The sequence below is a fragment of the Brachycentrus maculatus genome, unplaced genomic scaffold (assembly GCF_059751285.1).
Source record: "Brachycentrus maculatus isolate JH-2025_06_01 unplaced genomic scaffold, ASM5975128v1 h1tg000513l, whole genome shotgun sequence".
In the NCBI taxonomy this organism is placed as follows: Eukaryota; Metazoa; Arthropoda; class Insecta; order Trichoptera; family Brachycentridae; genus Brachycentrus; species Brachycentrus maculatus.
In genome coordinates this window covers 33,939-54,240 of record NW_028281259.1, presented here as the reverse complement: position 1 = coordinate 54,240, position 20,302 = coordinate 33,939, and the positions used below count along the sequence as shown (strand labels likewise).

At 41.2% G+C, this 20,302-nt stretch overlaps 2 protein-coding genes across 2 annotated transcripts in view; one reads left to right on the top strand and one right to left on the bottom strand.

Annotated features, from left to right (window-relative positions):
- The window catches only part of hoe1 (OCA2 melanosomal transmembrane protein hoepel1), a 47,983-nt gene extending 46,566 nt beyond the window's left edge, over positions 1-1,417 (bottom strand). The window contains exon 1 of the mRNA XM_088272638.1: positions 1,053-1,417. The gene's annotated coding sequence lies outside the window, so the exon portion shown is untranslated. The remainder of the gene's footprint in view (positions 1-1,052) is intronic.
- A 1,451-nt stretch (positions 1,418-2,868) lies between these two features.
- Positions 2,869-19,626, top strand: dlt (codanin-1 like protein dlt). The gene is made up of 14 exons (XM_088272656.1): positions 2,869-3,053; positions 3,163-3,236; positions 4,575-6,629; positions 7,298-7,451; positions 8,878-9,014; positions 9,789-9,907; positions 11,053-11,225; positions 12,187-12,786; positions 13,818-13,976; positions 15,240-15,468; positions 16,027-16,238; positions 17,045-17,210; positions 18,073-18,524; positions 18,825-19,626. The coding sequence occupies exons 1-14, from the start codon at positions 2,967-2,969 to the stop codon at positions 18,951-18,953; spliced, it is 4,746 nt and encodes a 1,581-aa protein (XP_088128782.1). The 5' UTR covers positions 2,869-2,966; the 3' UTR covers positions 18,954-19,626.
- Positions 19,627-20,302: the final 676 nt, after the last annotated feature.

The following is a 20,302-nucleotide window of genomic DNA, read 5'->3' as shown; positions in this document are numbered from 1 at the left end:
ATATATATATATATATATATATATATATATATATATATATATATATATATATATATATATATATATATATATATATATATATATATATATATATATTTATATATATATAAATATATATAAAAGGTAAGAGTGCAAGGTTGTGGTAAGTACTATCCATCAAACTAAGGAAGGTGTGTGTGAGATGGTTTTGGACATGTGGAACGAATGAGTGAGGAAAGAACGGTAAAAATAATTTATGAGGCGAATGTAGCTGGAAATAGGGGCAGACAAAAACTTGGCATGGTCATTTATTTCAAATACTGGAAAGGGGTCAGGTGTGGAGATGCATGAAAGTGGGACTGAGTGGTGTGGCGTTCTGTTCCCTCTGCCTACCCCTGCAGAGAAGCGGTATATGTATATAAATACTGTACTAAACTAACCAACCATCACGCCGCTTGTCCGTAGGGGTAGGGAGAGAATAGAACGCTACACCAATTTGTCTTTGCAAATAATTTTCACCTCTTCCACGTTCATGCATCTTCTCATACATACCCGATAATTATTATATAAATTATCACAAAGGAATAACCATCAAACCCCCATGCTCATATTGGATGCGAAAATGCATCACAAACACCCAGACCAATTGAAACTAAAATGTATTAATTTTTTTTACCAAACACAGGTTTTTTGAGTCTACTAAGTTGTATTTTAATTTAAAAAAGCACAAAACACATTCGTTTGAAAATGCCATAACAAGGCGAAACAATTGTCACAGAATTAATGTGTTTTTTTTATTAAAATACAACTTAGTAGACTCAAAAAATCTGTGTTTTATTTAAAAATTAATACATACATTAAAATGGAGCTCTACAAATTAAAAGCCAAATCAATAAATAATGAAAATAAATATTTCTCGCGTTAATTTTGCAATTGGCGGGAATCGAACCCGCGACGCCAGTTTCGCTTTCGAGCGTCCCCCCGACATCACCACGACGCCTGTCGTATAACGAGCAAACTAAATAATCGAAAAAAAGTCCTTTTTAATGAATATAACAAATCTTTGTTCATACCTTCAAATAATGTCACCAAAATGTCACAATAAAAACACGACTGGATATTGTAAATTGTTATCACTTCATATTGGCGAAGCGATCGGAGAACTTTGGAAACTTAACACATATTTATACAAATATGATTTATTTAAAAACATTCAATTAAACTGTTACAAACAACATCACAAGTGCGGAGCGAGATGGCAGACTTGAAGTATAAACTGATTTATACATTATTTATGTACGAACACCATCCGTTAAAATTAAAAACGTTTTAATTGACTTATTCTGAAGTTATTTGGCGGCGTTTTGGACGTATTTTTAAACGGGCATTATTTATTATTTTCCCACGTCCGATCGCGAGGACTGACAGCGACTTGTGGACTAGCGCCGACAGCGAGCGCCCGACCAATGAGAGGACGAACTAGGAATGCACCGGTATTTCAATCATTTACGCGAATAAGAAACAAGAACGAAGCGAAGTACCTGTTTGACAGAAATTAAAAACTAACGTGAACCATATAGGCGGCGACATTTCAAAAATAGCGAACCGGATCCTCGCTGGAGGTGGGCGAGATCCGGTCATTCGGGGAATCCGCATCGCTGGATCTAGATCCGTTCACTAAAACCGGATCAATCGAACGATGGACCTTTCGTCGGACGAGGAGAGTCACCGTGACTCGCTTATTCGTGGATTAACAGATGAAATGTAGAGTGTGGAAAGTCACTGGGAGATCTTGTATAACTCATCTTCTGTAGCCTGTACCTAATTTACAATAATAAGTTGCAAAAGAGGGATGAAAGAAGACTTAATGCAGTTAAATTCGATCACTCAGAATGTTCATCTATTCTGCTAAAGGATGTCAAATAGATGTTCGATTAGTAAAATAAGGAATAAAATAAAAAAACATGCGCGAATTGAAATACAATGAAACAATTTTGTGTGCGTGTGTGTGTGCAAAGTAAAGCAATGATGTAATTTTTTTTTTGTTAATAATTTGATTAAACGATTACTTTAAGAATCCGATGGTAAACAGCTTCATTAGCAGTTTGTCGGGACTTTTTTTACTGTTTCTCGTATTTTTATATTTATAGAATTATTTATATTTTTACAGGCCCTTTTTAAATTCATCGGTAATACCGGCGACCCGATTTTCCGCAAAGTAGCGATCGTGGTCGCTGCTTCAAAAATCGCCACGACAACTCCGAGTCCGATGTAATGTTGATATTTGAATAATTTCGGCTCGACTAAACTCGGCTGAACTCAGATAAATTCGGATAAGCAAAAAACTAACGCTAACGTCCAACGGTCTTTTCATGATCGGACACTCGTCGGTCGCCGGGAGGATGTTGGACGGCTAATACAAGTGTTCTTGTTCCGAGTCAACAAGAACAAGAATAGACACGCATCGCGTCGCTGCTTTAACGAAGCGGTGACTTACAAGTCAGCGTCGTCACTTTCACGTAGCTGTTCTCATCTCAAATGCAAAAACTGAGTGGTGTGACGATTAATTCTCTCTGGCGATACCTGTGGAGAAACGACGTGTTGGTAAATAAATATTTATTTATTTTTAAAATCTTGCGAGGAACCATTTCATGGCAGGATAAACGTCCTTCAAAAAATACTTTCAATTTAAAACTGCAAAATTTTTTAAAAAAATATCCTTAAACTTTCATTATTGATGGGAATAATATCTTGCTAATTTTTTAAAATTATACTCATATCTTAATCATATTACCCCGATTTTTTATTTACAGGTAAGTACTAAAATATTTAAGTAGATAGATTAACACTCGTAGATCTGGCAACTTTATTCTTATCTGTCAAAAATATATAGCCATTTTTCCCGCACTATGCTGTCAGTTGTAAAAATAAATATTATTCGAAGAAAAGCGTTTAATTTTGCACAAAAGGAAAATAAACAGCGATAGATGGCGGAAAAGCTTTTAAAATGTATTTTAAACTGCGAGATTGACCTAGAAAAATGTGTAACGTGGTTGCAATATGGTGTTGAGCAGGTTCGCTATATTCGTATTTTGTGTCGAGATATTTGCGAGGTTACGTTGCAGGATGTGCGCTTTGTGGGAATAACAAGGGAATCTTTGTTAAGTTATTTTATGTTTTTAGGAAGACGCCTTTCCGTGTTCCAGAGCGGACTTTACGATTTATTTCATTTCTCTTCTCAGAAATCAAACCCAAAGGTAAGTTATCAAAGTTAGTGACGCGTTATCTCGATTTTATTTGTGTTATATTTGTGCTAATTTGCGGCCCAGCGCAGAGTCGCGATGCAAGGATGTTTTTATATGTAAATGACGCAAGCAGGCGCAATGCAGCGGCGAGTTGACATCACAAATTCCTCATCACGAAAGTTTTCTGACAGTTGGCGACTTGTGAATTGATAAGATATGTGGAAAATCATTGTATGACAATATTAAAAATTTAGGTATAAGAAAGGAATGTAAGGCTGAACAAGGGATAGTTGAAAAGTCTAAGAAAATTTCTTTAAGGCGGTATGGACATGTGGAGCGAACGGATAACGTGTGAATTGTTGTCGGGAATGGGGAAGGATGCAAAGAGAACAATAATTAACTATTCAATTGAGTTTATTTAATAACAATATACACGTGTTTTTCTAATCGACCGACCGCTGTCGTAGATCACCTTGTTCGCCCTGCGCCATTATACCTCTGCTTGCTTACATCCGACGCCCGCAGATGGCGCTATACAATTTTATCATTGCTTAGCCAGTTAACGGCCGAGAGCGTCTTAAGACGCATAATTTTCTGTGAACGGAGCGCCGCTCATACAAAAATTACGTTTTAAGACGCGCCGTTTTAAATAGGCTTTTACTAAAAAAAAAAAATTATTTTAAATGTACAAATATATTGAACGCATAGTGACATCTATTGAGAATATCTTTGCATACTTAGAATTAAAACAGAATTTGTTTTTACCACTTTAAACGTGAATTAAAGAGAGGTTTGTCGTCGGAACAACTAATGGCGCTCAGGGTTGTCCAATAATCCCTGAGTTGCCGTCACTGCCGAATCTGATGACAGTGATTTTAGTGTCGATTCTGATGATTTTTAATTTTTAATTTTTTTAAGTCAGAGAGTGTGTGTGTGTGTATACTTTCAATATTAAACTAACATAAACAATTACTTTTGACATATAATTTAGTTTTCATATTTTCTGTGAGAATTTTTGTGACAGACCTGCACCATGAACAATTAATTTTATGATTATGGATAAATGACTGCGCGACTGGCGCGCTCTTCATTTATTTGGTAAGTTTTATAAATAAACGTTATTACACTTTCAATAACGATATGTTTAGAAGGTTTTATTTTTGTCACATTTTCGTAAAATTCACAGCACACTGGATACCGCCATACATGTATGTAATGACTAAGAAAGTATGTTTAGTAAATGTGTACGGGAGAAGAGAATGAGAATGGCCACAAAGACTTCATTTTTATATTTCATTATATTTTTACTTAGATCCCTTTTATGTTAACCGTATTGCAATTTACTTTCAGCGTTCTCCAGTTCAACACATCGCAGTCCAACGACATTTCCGCACATTCTTCCGACAACAAGGAGCCATATTCGAGTGCACCCCCCCATTCGCCGTTGCCAAATGTGCCTGCACACTCGTCTTCTCCAAATGTACCTGCCCATACATCATCCCGAAATGTACCCGTCCACTCGCCATCTCCAAATTTACTCACCCATACGCCTCCGAGTCGTGATGGTTTGAGTAACGTATCGACACCTAAAAACCCGGAAGCTTGCCGTAAGATAAGTACAGAATACTTTCTTAAGGGAAACGAATCTATCCGAGGAAGATCGCTTCTCTGTGACAAGATCGGGAACCGTTTCGCTCCCGGCCTCGGGGGCACGCTTCCCGCAAACTCCGTCCCCTCCCGTCATCCTCGCGACGGAAGAGATTCCAAAGAATTTCAAAATGATTCGCCCAAAAATGTCAACAGTATCGATTCGGATTCTCTCGGTAATCTGTCCGGAGAACGAGAGACGTCTCGCACTCCTATTAAAAACGAATCGCCCAACAGAGAGGGCCTCTTCAGCCCCGTCACTCCGTCTGAAACATCTAACCGGAATATGGCGTTCAGCACGCCCAACAGCGGCATGCGTCGCAGTCTGTCTCAGAATAATGGCGACTCCGTTCACAGTCACTCGGATCAATCTAGAAGCGATTCCAATCTGTCCCAATGGCAGACTCACCCGCTAAACAATCTGTCGCGGCATCAAAATGATTCGCGATTCCACAGTCCCATCAGGTATTCCAACCAACAAAACTTTGCGCCGAACCAATTTAGACCCGGTCTTAGCGACTCGGACGGCTTTGGCAGCCCGCGGCAAGAGTTTCACTCCAACTCGTATCAAAATCAATCCAAGCCGTCTTCCAGTCGCACCAACATTTGCATCGGAGATTTCATCGTCGCGAATAAGAGCGCGAGAAGCGACAAATCTACGGGGAAAAAGAAAAAGACCAAGTACGTGAACCTTTCCATGGAAGACGATTTGATGACGAGAAATGACGAAAATAGAAATTTTAGAGAGTTGAATTTGAAAGACGACGATTCCTTCCCTCAAATCAAAACCGCCGCTCAGAACCGCAGGCGGATCAACCCGACGCGGCTCAACATGACCAACCCGGAAATGAACAGATCCTTCGCCGGCAACTCTCACGGCGCCGTCCAGTTCGGGGTCAAGTACGACAAGGCGGAACAAAACGAAGCCTTTTCCGGGCAAGTTTTTCAGGCCAAGGAAGAGAGCGCCGGCTACAATGCGGAAAGGGCCATCTTGAGAGCCGAAAAAGAGAAATTGCTAGAAAAATTTAATGCGGCCAGCGGTAAGAACCGACCGCAGCCGGCCATCCAGATCATCCCGAGACATACCCCGTCCAAGGAGACGAAAACTATAGAAAAAGTAGAATATGTCATCCCGGATTCTAAACTAGTCACATATGTCAAAGAGCTAGAGATGTTGGCCCGACTGTACGGCGCCATATTGAACTGCAATCTCGTCACCAACATCACTTCAGAAATTTGTTTTCTAATTTCAATTTTAGTCTCGCAACAGCCCGTGTCGTCCAAATGGCTTATAAAAACTGAACAAAGCCACGTTTCAGGCTCTGAATCCGACCTTCCCGTAGCCGAGATATGCGCTTCTAGCGAGCCCTCCGACGTGCAAGCCATCGAGGGTTCGATCGAACAATGCTCGGAGGTGGACGTGTTGCTTTCCACGGTCCACAACTGCGTGCATTTCGCGGTGGTAGCGCTGGAAGGGCATCTGCTGGGAGGCGGCGCGGAGGCAATGTGGGAGCGCGCGGCCCTGCGCCTGCTGCGGGAGAATGCGCGCGTGCGCTCCTTCCGGCCCGCACTAGCGGAGCGCTGCGCCCGCGTGTACGCCACGAAGCTGGGCGCCAGGCAGGACCTGGACGTGTCCTCCAGTATTTTGAACAAGAACGTCTGCTTCGATGCGGAAACGGACAGCGCGGACAACTTCCCGAGCCTGCATTGCTTTTATTCATTTAAAAAGCAACGGGACCTTTTTTACGACATTTTTAGGTAAGTAAAGTAGATGTATTTTGTATGTTTGGGAAGTGTTTTCTATGATAAGGAGAGTGAATGCTGCGAATGGTCCACTGAAATCAGTTATAACAAATAAAAACTTTAGCAGTACATAACAGACTCTTGGTTTTAATTTTTAATTTAAGTTTTGGTATTTACTAAGTAAAGCTTTAACTAAAAATGGATAGATTTTACTACTGCCAAATCAATTAATGAAATCCTGGTTTTAACCCTAATGTATGAAAGTAAAATTGGCAAAAGAAGGATGAAAGTAGGCTGAATGCAGTTGAAATAATATTGTTACAATTTACCTCACAAATGATAATAATATTAGTATATGCGCAAATGGAAATCTCCTAGCACACTCCCCAGTGTGCCCACACAATGGTGACGAGTTACATAGTTTGCAAATGTAATGAGTTTTCCTTCTACGACCGCTACGCCCTCACGGCGGAGGGGGGCGGAGGGGGAGGGAATTTAGATCAAGGGAGTCTTAAATTAATTTACCATAAACAAGTTTGTAGGATAAGTATAACTTTTTTAACAAATTTGGCAACACTTTTATCCCGGCTATTTTTTAAGACCTCATATAGTGTAGGAGAGGGTTAGAGGTTTGTCTTCTGATCCTCTATGATGTTACAAGGAGTGTATGTTGTCCTGCGCAGGCTGTGGGAGAACGGGCACACGCGAGCGGGCTGGAGCTCCGCCTCGCGGCTGAGCGGCATGATCCGGACGCTGCTGACCTTGGGGACCTCACCCTCCAACTTTGCCCACCTGGCGCGCCTCTTCCGGGAACAGCTGCTCTCGGCCCCGTACCAGGTACATCTCCCTCCTTCCAGATTCTCACACTCTATCCTGCCTCCGTCCATTCGAAACAATAAACCGACGCAAGCCCATTTTTTGAGTTTATTAGTCTGGCTGCTCAAACGGCTTCTGAAGAATGAAATGTTGTCTCCTGAGAATTGGATATTGATAGCTGTCCCACCGCATTCCCAGGTCTGATACGGAAGCATCTAGGCTTCCTGACAGAACTTCTCTTGCATAGCAATTTTTTAAAAACAAATTTATAGTAAATGTGAAATAAAATTGTATCCCGATTATACTGTGAATTTACAATTAAAAGCTTTCAATATCCCTGTCGCTGCTACTCTAAATAATACAAGTTTTTAATACAACCACCAAATTGTCTAGAAGTGCCCCGGTGCAGGTAGTGAAACGGTTTAGTAGTTAGTTTGTTCAGTTAGTTAGCTAGATCCCATTCCGACCTTACGTTGGCCGGTACACAGACGCCTCCACACCCCCCGCCAACACAGCATACAGACACGGAACAGTGCAAAGACAACTGCAGAAAATGGACAGTCATCGCATTTCCCACTCGACCATTATTCATGGACACTATTACGGGTCCATTTCACAAGGTAATTTTTTTTTCTTGATATAAATCTAAAACAATCTTAACATTTTCCGCTCTGACCATTTTTTCTCATAACTGATCAGCTACTCTGATAAAAAAAATGTGACGTTTTTCTTTCATTAAAATAAATATTTTGGTTCCCTAATTTTGGGACACTCGTATGGCAATTTGTATGACCATTCGTTTTTATAACTGAACTTGAAAGTGTAACCTTCGTCATTTTCCATCCCGGATTAACTATAAAATATTTATTATAAACACATAAATGAAATTTCTGTTATTTTTACTACTAGCACTAATATCACAAAATTCAAAATATAATAGCTCCATAAAACGAAAAAATATGGTCACAAAAAGTAGGTGTATCCTTAGAGAACCGTCATAAATGAAGGATAAAGACTGACTGTCCCGAAAAATATTAGCGTATGACAAATATTCTGTCACCCAAAATGATAATATATTTTTCCTAGATTATAATCTAAGTAATGGAAAGTTTTATTGAAGATATGTTGGTTAATTCAATATGTTGCGATGATTAACCGCATTTATCTGAAATATTTGTTGGTAGAATATAGTTGGGTGATAGAGAAATCAGTGATTAAAGTTATACCTGCTGTGGGCCAGACATTGTGGCCCGCGGAGCTGCCTACTAGAATCATACGGGCCAGAATGTCTGGCCTACAGAGTAAGAGTTAACAAACGATGGACAAAAAAAAGAGTAACCCTAACTCACGACCTAGCACCAAGTCCTGACCAGGACACACAAAGACAACAACGACACGGAGAAGTGGTCAGACCACGACTAACCCCACAAACTGGGCGTGTTTCCAGAGCAAGCTGCCGGAGTCTCTGGCAGAGCTGGACCTGGGGAAGGTGAACGCCAACCGACTCAGCAAGTTGGCGGAGAGGTTGACTACGAAGAGTGCGTCGTCGGAAGATGCCTTTCCTCATCATCAAGAATTTTTCCGGTACCGACTATTATTATTTTTTTTCTTTATTTTAAATTCTTTTGCATTATACAAACAGAACATAAATTCAAATACAAAAAAATAAGAATAAAATATAAATACAAAAAAAGATCCCACAAAGGCATGGCCTGTGTGTGGGGATACAATATAATTTAGGTCATAGTAAAGGGCACTGGCAAGAATACAATGGGTATTATTATAAGTAGAACTGGAATAATAGTGTTAATATAAAATACAAAAAATACTTGATTTTTTTAAAAATAACATTAAAAAGATGAAAAACTAAAAAGTAAAAAATTATAAAATTATTATATTATGTTGTACCAAATTATTTAAAAAATATATTTCGACTACTATATTTGTATGCCTCCATAGTGTAATTGTTAGCGTGTTTAGCTACTATGCTGGAGGTCCTGGGTTCGATTCCCAGGGGGGGGTGAAAATAAATATTTGTGATTTTACACTCTTATATTACCCCCTGGACTGGTCCCTGAAGCGCAGGGGTGATCACCTTGCCTTCATATGTCAACGATCAAGATAACACTGCGTTGATATGATGCAGTGCCTTATGCACCATTGGGTGCGGATAAGGGTTAGAAGAAGAAATTTGTTAAGTATGTTCTAGATATTTGAAAAGATGGTTTTGTATTTTTATATACAAATTGTCATCTGTTTTTGTGTAACTTTTGAATATGAGGGATATGATTTTCATATGTGATTTCTGAGTGATCAGTTATATTATATAAATGTAATTTGCGGTATTTTCCATTGCAGAGACTTCTTGATACTGGCCGACAGCGGCGCCTTCCGACAGCACTTGGCGGACTCCTTGACGCAGGAGATATGCCGCCTCGACCAAACCCCCTTCCTCTCCTCGGAGAACGAGGACACAGGTGCGTCGCATGTAAAGTAATTTGGAAACAATCTTGGATACATTTCACGAAGGTTTCTGCTAAATAAAATAAAAATTATTCAACTCAATCATAGATGGTACCGAGAATTTGCATGTGAAAGAAGGCGTCATCAATCAATGGATATATCGCTCACTCCTTTCAAGAACGTCATAAATCAAAAAACTTGATTTTTCAGGAGAACGTTTTTAAAGTTCAAGCATAAAATACAATGTATTAAAAATAAATATCAAGCCACTTATTTAACTTTTTACTATGCAACAGATCTTTTTAGGGAAAACCTGAATATTTTTTCTCCATTTGAAAAATATTAAGTATATTTAAAAAAATAATTAAACAATACCTTTTCTTCAAAATGCAAAAATAACACTTTCTGCCCTGTAGCGGGTAAATATTAAGTTAAAAATATGCCGCTTTTGCTGGGATATAGTACATTTTCCGGGCATTACGAAAACATGCACAACTCAAAATTGACGATTTTTGATTTATGACGTTCTTGAAAGGAGTGAGCGATATATATAACTAACTAACTAACCATCATGCCGCTTACCGCAGGGGTAGGCAGAGAGAATAGAACGCCACACCACTCTGTCTTTGCAAACATTATGCATTAGTATGAGGAGATGCATGAACGTGGAAGATGCGAAGAATGGATATAATAATAATAACTCTTTATTCCAGCTTGACTAAGTGGTGGGTGCAATACTTAGTCAGCCATATATGTTTATAAATTAAAAATAATAAACAAAGAAAAAAATAAAAATAATAATTATAAATTTGGAGAGATGTAGACAAAAATTAGCTCGTTGGCTGGACATGCGGCAGCACTGCGCTCCAGTGCCGCCACATGTCCAGCCCCCATCTGTGCTCCACAAGCCTCTTTATGATGATATATATATATATATAGCCTCCAAAATGGTAGTAGTGTGGTTTTCAACGGAGGTCTACGGCATGTCATAAGCCCTGTAAATACCCAGACTACCATATTTTTCAGATGTCAATATACATAACTGGACGAACCCAGATTTGTGAATATCATTTGTTGAAAAGTGGGTTGTGTTGGCGATCTCAGTATGTATGTAGTTGCAGCGGAGGGATGTTGTTACGATGTGTTGAGTTGTGCGCAGATACGGCGGTGGACACGGCCGCCCGGCTGCAGTTCCTGCGCTGCGCCAGGTCGCTGCAGGTGCTGGGCAAGTTCCTGGGCTTCCTGCTGGCGCTGGCCTACGGGGGCACGCAGGGCACCTGCCTGCCGCCCAAGGAACAGGTCTTCCACTGCGAGGTCGCCGTCAGAGATCAGGTCCGTATCCCTACCGTCCGACACCGGACCCGCACTCGCAAACAGACATGTTAAAAAACTTAAAATTATTGTCATCTTAAAATAGATGAAGAAGCATATGGAATATTATTTTGAGAAATAAAAAAACTTTGTTTTTTGATCCACTCACATTTTTCTTAACCTACCAGTTTCGGCAACAACCTGTTGCCCTCTTCAGGGTTTAATTTATGACTAAACCCTGAAAAGGGCAACAGGTTGTTGCCGAAACTAGTTGGTCAATAAAAATGTGAGTGGATCAAAAAACAAAGTCTTTTTATTTCTCAAAATAATATATCAATATGATCCACAAAGGTAATGCTTTCAATATTCAAAACATAAAAGAATATGGACGTTTAAGTATTCACAGGGCTGGTTTAGTGATCATTTTATACTCGTGTTACATTCACCATTCATGATTGATAACAACACTATTCAAATTTTGGAACTCGTTTTTATTATATTTTATAGTGTAAAAAAAATTATGACGGTTTCAGGCATCCCTAATATGTAAAATAATTCCAGTAGAATCTTGCGTGCATTTAAAATAAGACTCCGCTTAGTAAACACCATACTTACAGCCAACTCCGGAACTGACATTAAATAATGTGTCAATTATACAATATAGAGTTTCAAAATTCCAAAATTGAATAGTGTTGTTACAGCCACGGGTAGAATGGTGACACTAAACCAGCCCATGTCTGCCCTGTAAATACCCACATTTCCATATTCTTCCTTATACATGTTGAGATGTCAATACAAATAACTCCTATGTGAAGAAATGCACCCGGAATGTTGTCCAAAAACTGAATTAATTGTTACTTTATTTGGTTTTTAAATTGATCCCCCGTGTCCAGTCAGCCGACCTGACATTGGCTGGTACGCGGAGGCCTCTGCTGCCGCCTCTAGATTGCCGCCTCTAGTTTGCCAACTGCTCGTGTTACAGACCCGACCCCCGCTAGACTTGGTGCAGATCCTGGAGGCTGCGGAGCGGAGCGAGCGCCTCGTGCTCACCGTGCCGTGGCTGGCGCAGCTGCTGGCCGTGTTGGACTACAGCAGCCTGCGCCTCGCCTACTACCGCCGCCTGCTCTCCCGGCTCTTCTCCGTGTACGCGCGGGCCTGCCACCCCCACACCCACACACACCCCGCCGCCTGCCTCCGCGTGTCCCCGCACGGCCGGAGCCTGCTCAGGCTCACGCTCGGCTGGCTGTTCGACATGCCGCACTTCCCGCAAGACGCCTACTACGCCTGGATCAGTGAGAACTCCTCGTCGCTAATCTCCCCCCAAAAGGAAATAGAGTCCAATCTCAGCGCGGATGTGCTCGCATGCTCTCTGCAGGACGACGCGGATCGCCGCTTGGACCGGCTGGACTTGGTGAGCGGCGACGTCGTGCTCTCCCTGTGCCCGTTCCTGAAGGAGCTGCGGAACATCCTGGCGAGCGTGGACTCCGGGTGCGCCGACAAGGCCAAGTCCTTCCGGCACATCACGCCCATCACCAGCTGTTTCAACGAGGACAAAACTAAAATACGGGAAAAGCAAATCCAGGTACCTCGCGTTTTGTATTTATTCTTTACTAACACTAAATAACCATCCCGCCACCTCTCTCAGAGGCAGGCAGAGAGAATAAAATGTCACCTCACTCTTTATTTGCAAATATTCTGGTGTATTTCCTAATACACGCACACCGATTGTTCCTGACTTCTGACCCGACTGCGCCCAAGTATATATTTGTCATACTTAATCATGCCAAGTGTTTTGTCTAATGGTACTGGAGCACTTGTGGTGAGGAAGACGGAAACGCGCAAATGAAAGTCAATTATTTATTTATAAAAATTACAAAGTTATAAGGGCGAGAAGAACAAAGCGACACCAATAGAAAAAGAGTGAGCGTGACGTATACACATTTGAATATTAATCTTATCTAAGCACAAAAATATTGGTCCTCCACCCCTTATATATGATTTTAAAGGAGTTACATGTGCTGGAAACAATATTGTAAACATTTAAAACTTAATGAACTGCGTCTCTTTGTTCTTCTCCAATATATGTATGCCTTACATAATCTTGATTTCTGTACATTAATATTATATTATCAAAATATCATGAAAAAATATACAATTTTTTATGGCACATGCAAAATTACATAATGTTTTCAATATTCTTAAGGATAAGACGATGTCTATTCGTTAGCTAGGCCAACTTGTGTTATCAATATATTGAAATTGAGTGGAATTTAAAATAAACCTTTGAATAAACCCATTCGCAAGGAACACCGAGTCTTCCTTTGTCTTTCTTAGCTCCTATTTCCAGCTACATTCGCTACATAAATTTCTTTTTTCAATTCGTTTCACACGCCCAAACCATCTCAACACACTTTCCTTAGTTTGCTGGATAGTGCTCATCTCAGCCTTGCACCCTTTCCTTATATCACCATTAGAACATGGTTTTGCCAAACTGAGTGATCACATTCTAACTGCATTCAGTCTGCTTTAATCCAACTCCGTGCTTCACTTTCGGTTGCTTTAATTGATATGTTCCCTTTGGTGTGGATTCAGAGTGGATTGGTGGTGTTTCAGGCGCAGCTGGAGGAGTGGTTCCTGCGCAGCCAGTCGCGCTCGCTGGGCCGCGCGGTGGCGGAGCGCGTGGGTGCGGCGCTGGTGGCCCGGCTGCGCGCGCAGCTGCCCGCTTTGTGCGCGCTCGCCCTGCGCGGGGCCCAGCGCATCCTGCAGGACTCTGTAAGTCCCCGCCCACCCGCGCATACAGTATAAATGTAATGATTGTTACTGCTAACGGTACTGTAACACTTGTGACGAGGAAGACGGAAACGCGCAAATGATAGTCAATTGTTTATTTATAAAAAAAATTACAAAGTTATAAGAAAAAGCGACGCTAGTAGAAACAGAGCGAGCGCGACGTAAACACGTTTGAATATTATTTAATCTGAGCACACAAATATTGGTCCTCCACCCCTTAAATACGAATTGAAAGGCTTTGCATGTGGTGGGGACAGTATTGTAAACATTTAAAGCTTAATGAACTGCGTCTCTTTCTTCTTCTCCAATACATTTATGCCTTACATTTTAATAAACAAATTGTTATAAAAAATACACAATTTTGGCATGAATCATGTTGTGTTCTTCACAGAACTCAAATAGCTTGTCTCCTCTTTGACTGCCCTGTCCTGACCCCCGTTCCCCGACTGTGTTGGATCGACGGCCTTCGCCTATTTTTGAATTAAAGTTGCCAATGATCAGAACGATATCATCGCTTTTCAGCGATCTTACGATAGTGAGTGTTTTTGCCTAGAATTTTCACTCATGAATTACATGAAATTATAGTAAATTTAAAGAAACTTATAAAGTTGAAGCCTGAGTAGGGCCATGATAAACGGTGTTGCATAAGCCGTAGCTAGATTTCAGAGTCATTTGGACCTTAGGTAATTAAAAAAAATAAAAAGATCTTACAATCTTTTGAATATTTTTGTATAATTCCTCAACATCGTCATTATACCTTGTTTCTGAAGTCGGAGCATATACTTGTATAATATTGATGTTAAATGGTTCACCTTCGATTTGTATAAGCATTGATCTGTCTGAAACCGGTACAAATTTCTCCACATATTTGATGAATATTCCAACTCCATTCCTGTGATTTCAATCTGCATACATGAATAATGACGGTGATGTATACCTACACCGGGCCGGCGGAGTTCACTTCGGGCCAGAGGCGTGCATTCGATATAGGCAGGAAAGCAGCTCCTACCCTAGATTACCTACGTTCCATATAGAAACACGACCAGTGCCTACTATGCCTTGTCCTTACCCGACCCTTCTGCGTACCCTGATTAAAAACTCCGCGCACGCCACTGCTTCCATCCATTATGATAAAGTCCATTCGAGGAGCTGCCCGAGACGAGGGCAAGTACTCTCTCCGTTGGGGGGACCTGACGTGACGCGCACAGAGGAACAAGTTGCGATGTGTATTTGTGTCTGGTGCAGAGTGACGGCAGCCCGGAGGCGAGCGTCCGCGCGCTGCAGGCGGAGCTGCTGGCGGCGTTCCGGCGGCGCGCGCTGGCGGCGGGCGCGGGCGGCGCGCGGCGGCGCTGCTCCGCGGCCCTGCGCGCGCTGCTGCCGCCCGCCACGCCGCGCCCCGCGCGCGCCGCGCTCGCCGCGCTCACCGCGCGCCGCGTGCTGCGCCTGCTGGCCGACTGGATGGCCTCCCACGTCGGTCAGTACCTACCCCCACCTCACACTCTGCCTCCTCACAGGTCGGGCGGACCTCCTCATAGGTGTCTCAACTTGAAATGAAGTTGAGACACCTACAATACTAATATGTTATCTGTATGGTGAATAATGATATGAATTACAACAGATAAAAATCAATTACATTATGACATTTCATCATGAAAGATGAAGAAGAAGATGGAAGTCTGGGTATTTATGGGGCTTACAACATGTCATAGGCTCATTAAGCGATGACTTTACACACGTGTAACATTCACCATTCTACCACACTAGTCAAATTTTTGAAACTCCTACATATACCATCAATCTCATGACACAGTACATACGAGTTCACAAGAGCCATCTGTGTTAGATTGAGAAAGCTTTATTTAGCAGACACTTTTACTTTTTTACTTCATTCGGCAGTCACTTTATAGTAAAATGTATCCATTTTAAATTTAATTTTTACTCAGTAAATACCACTGTTTCTTCAAATCCTCATTCATATTCAGGGTGCTATATAGATGTTAATTGTACTCGATCCTTCATTGTACCTCTCCAGGCGCCATTGCGGCGGATTGGAACGCCGACGTTGTCAAGCTGAGGCAGGGCCACCCTCCGGGGGCGCCCGCGGCTGCGAGCAGTGACTGCGAGGAGCTGCGCGCCTATCTGCAGGTGCCCGGGGCGGAGCACCCGCAGGACCTGCCCGCGCCGACCGGAGAGGCCCCTGCCACGCCGTACCACAGCGTCACCCAGGTCGTCATCGGCTGGAAGGTAAACTCTCACCCTTACTGGTGCACAGGGCACTTGAAGAAAATGTTCATTAGTTCCTACATTATTGGAATCATATCAATTATATGATAATATCTAGACGAGGTTTACTTCAAACTACATCAGTAATGTACATGTCTCTTGTGAAATTCTTGTGATTCAAGCACAATGTTTCCAAATTGGATCACATATCGCTCACTCAACAACGTCATATATCAAAAAAACTTGATTTTTCAGGAGATTGTTTTTAAAGTTTAAAAATATAGTAAAATGTATTAAAAATAAATATCAAGCCACTTATTGAACTTTTTACCGTGCAACAGATCTTTTTAGGTATAACAAATCAGGTGAAACCTGAATGTTTTTTCTCCAATTGAAAAATATTTAGTATATTTGAAAAATTTTGACTTTGTATTATGTCCAAATTTTTTTTTATTGGATTTGCTCAATGTCAGGTTGCGGTCCCGTGGTTAGTGTCGTGTACTCTCGAGTCAGAGTTTCTGGGTTCGAATACACTCTAGCACAACTTGATACCTATTTCTAATAATGAGCCGCTTAGGCTCACAGAAATAGTATGAAATATTTTTGCAAACAATAAAATACAAATATTTTTCTTTTTTTAAATAAATTTTAAAGAAATTAGCACACATATAAGTAAAAAATGTCAGCACTTAAACAGTTAAGATTGATAAACTGATGCAGTACTCTACACTACATTACATAATTTGCGGTATATGAGGAGAGTGTATGGAGCCTTTGTTCACTACTGGACACAAGGAGAGTGTTGATACGAGTGTTTGTGTCCCCAGGACCTGTGCGTGGAGCTGGTGAGCTCCGGCACGGACCCGGCGGAGGTGGGGCGCGCGCTGGAGGGGCTGCTGCGGCGCGCGGGGCTCTGCGGGCGCTGCGCCTACGTGCCGCCCGCCACCAAGCGCACCCTCGCGCAGCTCACCCTGGACGTGGCCCTCCTCCTAGGTGATACACCCTCTGGTGGTCTGCCCGGGATGGCCGTACATTGCAGTGTGCGGGAGTGTACATCTCCTCGTGCATTCAATTTCAAATTCAAAACTTTCATTCGCACCCAATTGTGCTTAGGGCACTGCATCATATAAACACGGTGTTATCTTGATGGTTAATCTGCTTCAGATACCAGTCCAGGCTGATATTGAATAAATATTAAAGTGAAAAAGTCATTTATATTTTATTAGACCCGGGGCCTCTAGTATGGTAGCCGAGCGTGCTACCCATTACACTACGGAAGCAGACTCCTCATACATACCCGCTGATTATTCCAACTCAAAACCTGTCCATTTTAAAGTATCATGCCAATTTTTCCATGGCTTTCTCCATTTTTTTTTCCAACTACATTCACCTCATAATTTTTTTACTGTTATTTCTTCACTTATTTGATTCACACACCCTATTCGTCTCACATGTCCGATAATGCCTTACATTCCAAGACTGAGGAAAAACTTGGCATGATCGAGTATTTCAAGTACTTGCGTGTGATCAGGTGAGGAGTGGGAGTAATCGGTGGGTATGGATGAGGAGATGGAAGAATGTGAAAGAGGCATACATTGTTTGTAAAGACAGATTGATGACATTCTATTCTCTCTTCTTACCCCTGAAGCGGCGTGATGGTTAGTTAGTAATATGTTCCATATTTTAAATTATTCCAATAATTTAGTTTGTCATGCCGGTTTCACTAGCAAGGCACCTAGTACCACCTGTTAAGTCTTAAAGTTGTATAGCATTGTATCCTGATGCAGTGCCCTATGCACCATTGATGCGTGCGGATGAGGGTCAAGATTTCAATGTTGATTTTTTGTTTTTATAGTGGCATTGCATCCTTCCATATTGACGACCGAGAATTTGAAGAAGTTGGCGACAATATGGCGACACTGTTTGCACGGTAAAATATCGCCAGAGGACGTTATCAAAATGCCATTTTCCGATCCCGCAACTGCGGAGATTGATGACGACGCTGGCGACGATGAAAAAGACGATTTTGCAAAGCTGATGTTTGGAGACTGTCAGTTGAAAGACCTCGATAACTCGACGAACCAGCCTACAGAAGATGACGACCATGATTCGGGGCAGAGCATGGAGTTCTTCAATTCCGTACTTTGTCCCAGAAACATTTATCTCCTGGGACAACTGGGACAGTCGGGAGCGGACGTCTGGGACAAGTTGACTGAATTTTTAAACTTTTTGCTGGCGGAAAACTTTCTGAGCGAAGATTGTCTCACGGAGCAGTGCCTGGCCGTCTACAGACAAGATTGGCCGCAGGTAATGCATTGAAAATTTTAAATTTAAAATATTTTAACAAATTTAACATTATTCCAAAGCATTAGTGTCCCCGCCTCCGTAGTGTAATGGTCAGCACGCTCGGCTACCGTTCTGGAGGTCCCCAGTTCGATTCCCAGGGGGGGGTCAAATAAATATAAGTGATTTTTTCAGTCTAATATTTATTCAATATTACCTTGGACTGGTACCTGAGGCGGAGGGCTGATCACCTTTTCTTCATGTGTTAACGATCAAGATAACACTGTGTGGGTGGTAGTTGTTGAATTGAATCTTTGTTTTCAGGATACGCTGAACAACCTTTCGGCGACCATCAGAAGAGTAGCCGCCGGTAGAAAATTCACAAGTGAAAAATTACACCTCTTTTTAAACTTTCTGGCGGAATTCTGTCAAAACCTCGAAGGCCACGACTGAACTGTTACTGCACTTCCATGATACTACAATCGATACTACGAGTGAGCTGTTACTGCATTTCAATAGTCCACGAGTGAGGTGTTACTGAGCTTTAATGATTCCACGAGTGAGCTAGTACTGCGCTTCAAGGATCCACGAGTGAGGTGTTACTGAGCTTTAATGATTCCACGAGTGAGCTGGTACTGCGCTTCAAGGATCCACGAGTGAGGTGTTACTGAGCTTCAATAATACCACGAGTGAGCTGTCACTGCACTTCAACGATACCACGAGTGAGCTATTACTTCGCTCCAATGATACAGCATCCTAACTGTGGCAAGATTATTAACGGCAAAAATAAATTATAATTCCTCTGTGACAAGTCAAATTAACTTTGTTTTGTTTTTTATATAAAATTTGATATTGATTTATTTTTTATATAGCTTCGTCCTCTGTACACCGCGGGCTGATGCCCTCACTCCTCGGTGACCTCTCCCCAATCTGGTGCAGAAAGAAAATATATATTTTTATAGAATAGAATTTTGTGATTGTAAATATGGAGAGCTGTAATGCCACAGAACTAGTACCTAAAAGTGGACCGCATTAGTCAGGGAATGACGCATTTGTGTACTTAAAATTAGAATTTTTATATATGTTTCTGAAATGTGTTGGAAATTAGTTTAATTTAATAAATTATATTGTAAATTAATAATAACGAAATCATATTTTAATAAACATTTTTATACAAATATGTTTTATTTGTAACTATTGATAGTAAAGAATTCAAACAGCTTATAAAATTATTTTCATATAATTATATTTTTACAACAAAAAATATGTATACATTAAATAACTAACCATTCTCCGCCATCCGCAGGGGTAAGCAGAGAGAATAAACATCTCGACAGAGATGAAGAATAATATGGAGGTCTGGGTATTTTCAGAGCTTACAACCTGTCACAGGCTGGTTTAAGTGATCACTAATATAAATGTGTAGCATTCCCCCTTCTGCCCATGATGCCAATCACGGGTGATGCGAAATTTAAAAAGTGTGGTTGTGAAACCACACTACTCAAATTTCGGAAGGTGTATATATACCCTTTATTGACACGTTACACATGCGAGTTTTTGGCACTATCTATGATTGAGTTGAGTAAGCTTTTTATTTAGCAGAGACCTTCATGAAATGCATGTTAGATTCTTCCTGAATTATTTTACATAATAGAAAACATAATTTGAATGCTTGAAAACATAATTTAAATTATGTTTGACCAGATATTTTATTAAAATTATTAGTAGAATGGTGAATGTTGCGCATGTATATAGTGGCCACTTAAACCAGCCTTTGACAGAGGTCGTAAGCACTGCAAATA

Excerpts from the sequence above, each read along its gene's own strand:
- dlt (XM_088272656.1), top strand. The coding sequence starts at position 2,967 with ATGGCGGAAAAGCTTTTAAAATGTATTTTAAACTGCGAGATTGACCTA. Across the intron at positions 9,908-11,052 it reads CTCGGAGAACGAGGACACAG|ATACGGCGGTGGACACGGCC; the intron begins GTGCGTCGCATG and ends AGTTGTGCGCAG. Across the intron at positions 15,469-16,026 it reads CTGGATGGCCTCCCACGTCG|GCGCCATTGCGGCGGATTGG; the intron begins GTCAGTACCTAC and ends GTACCTCTCCAG.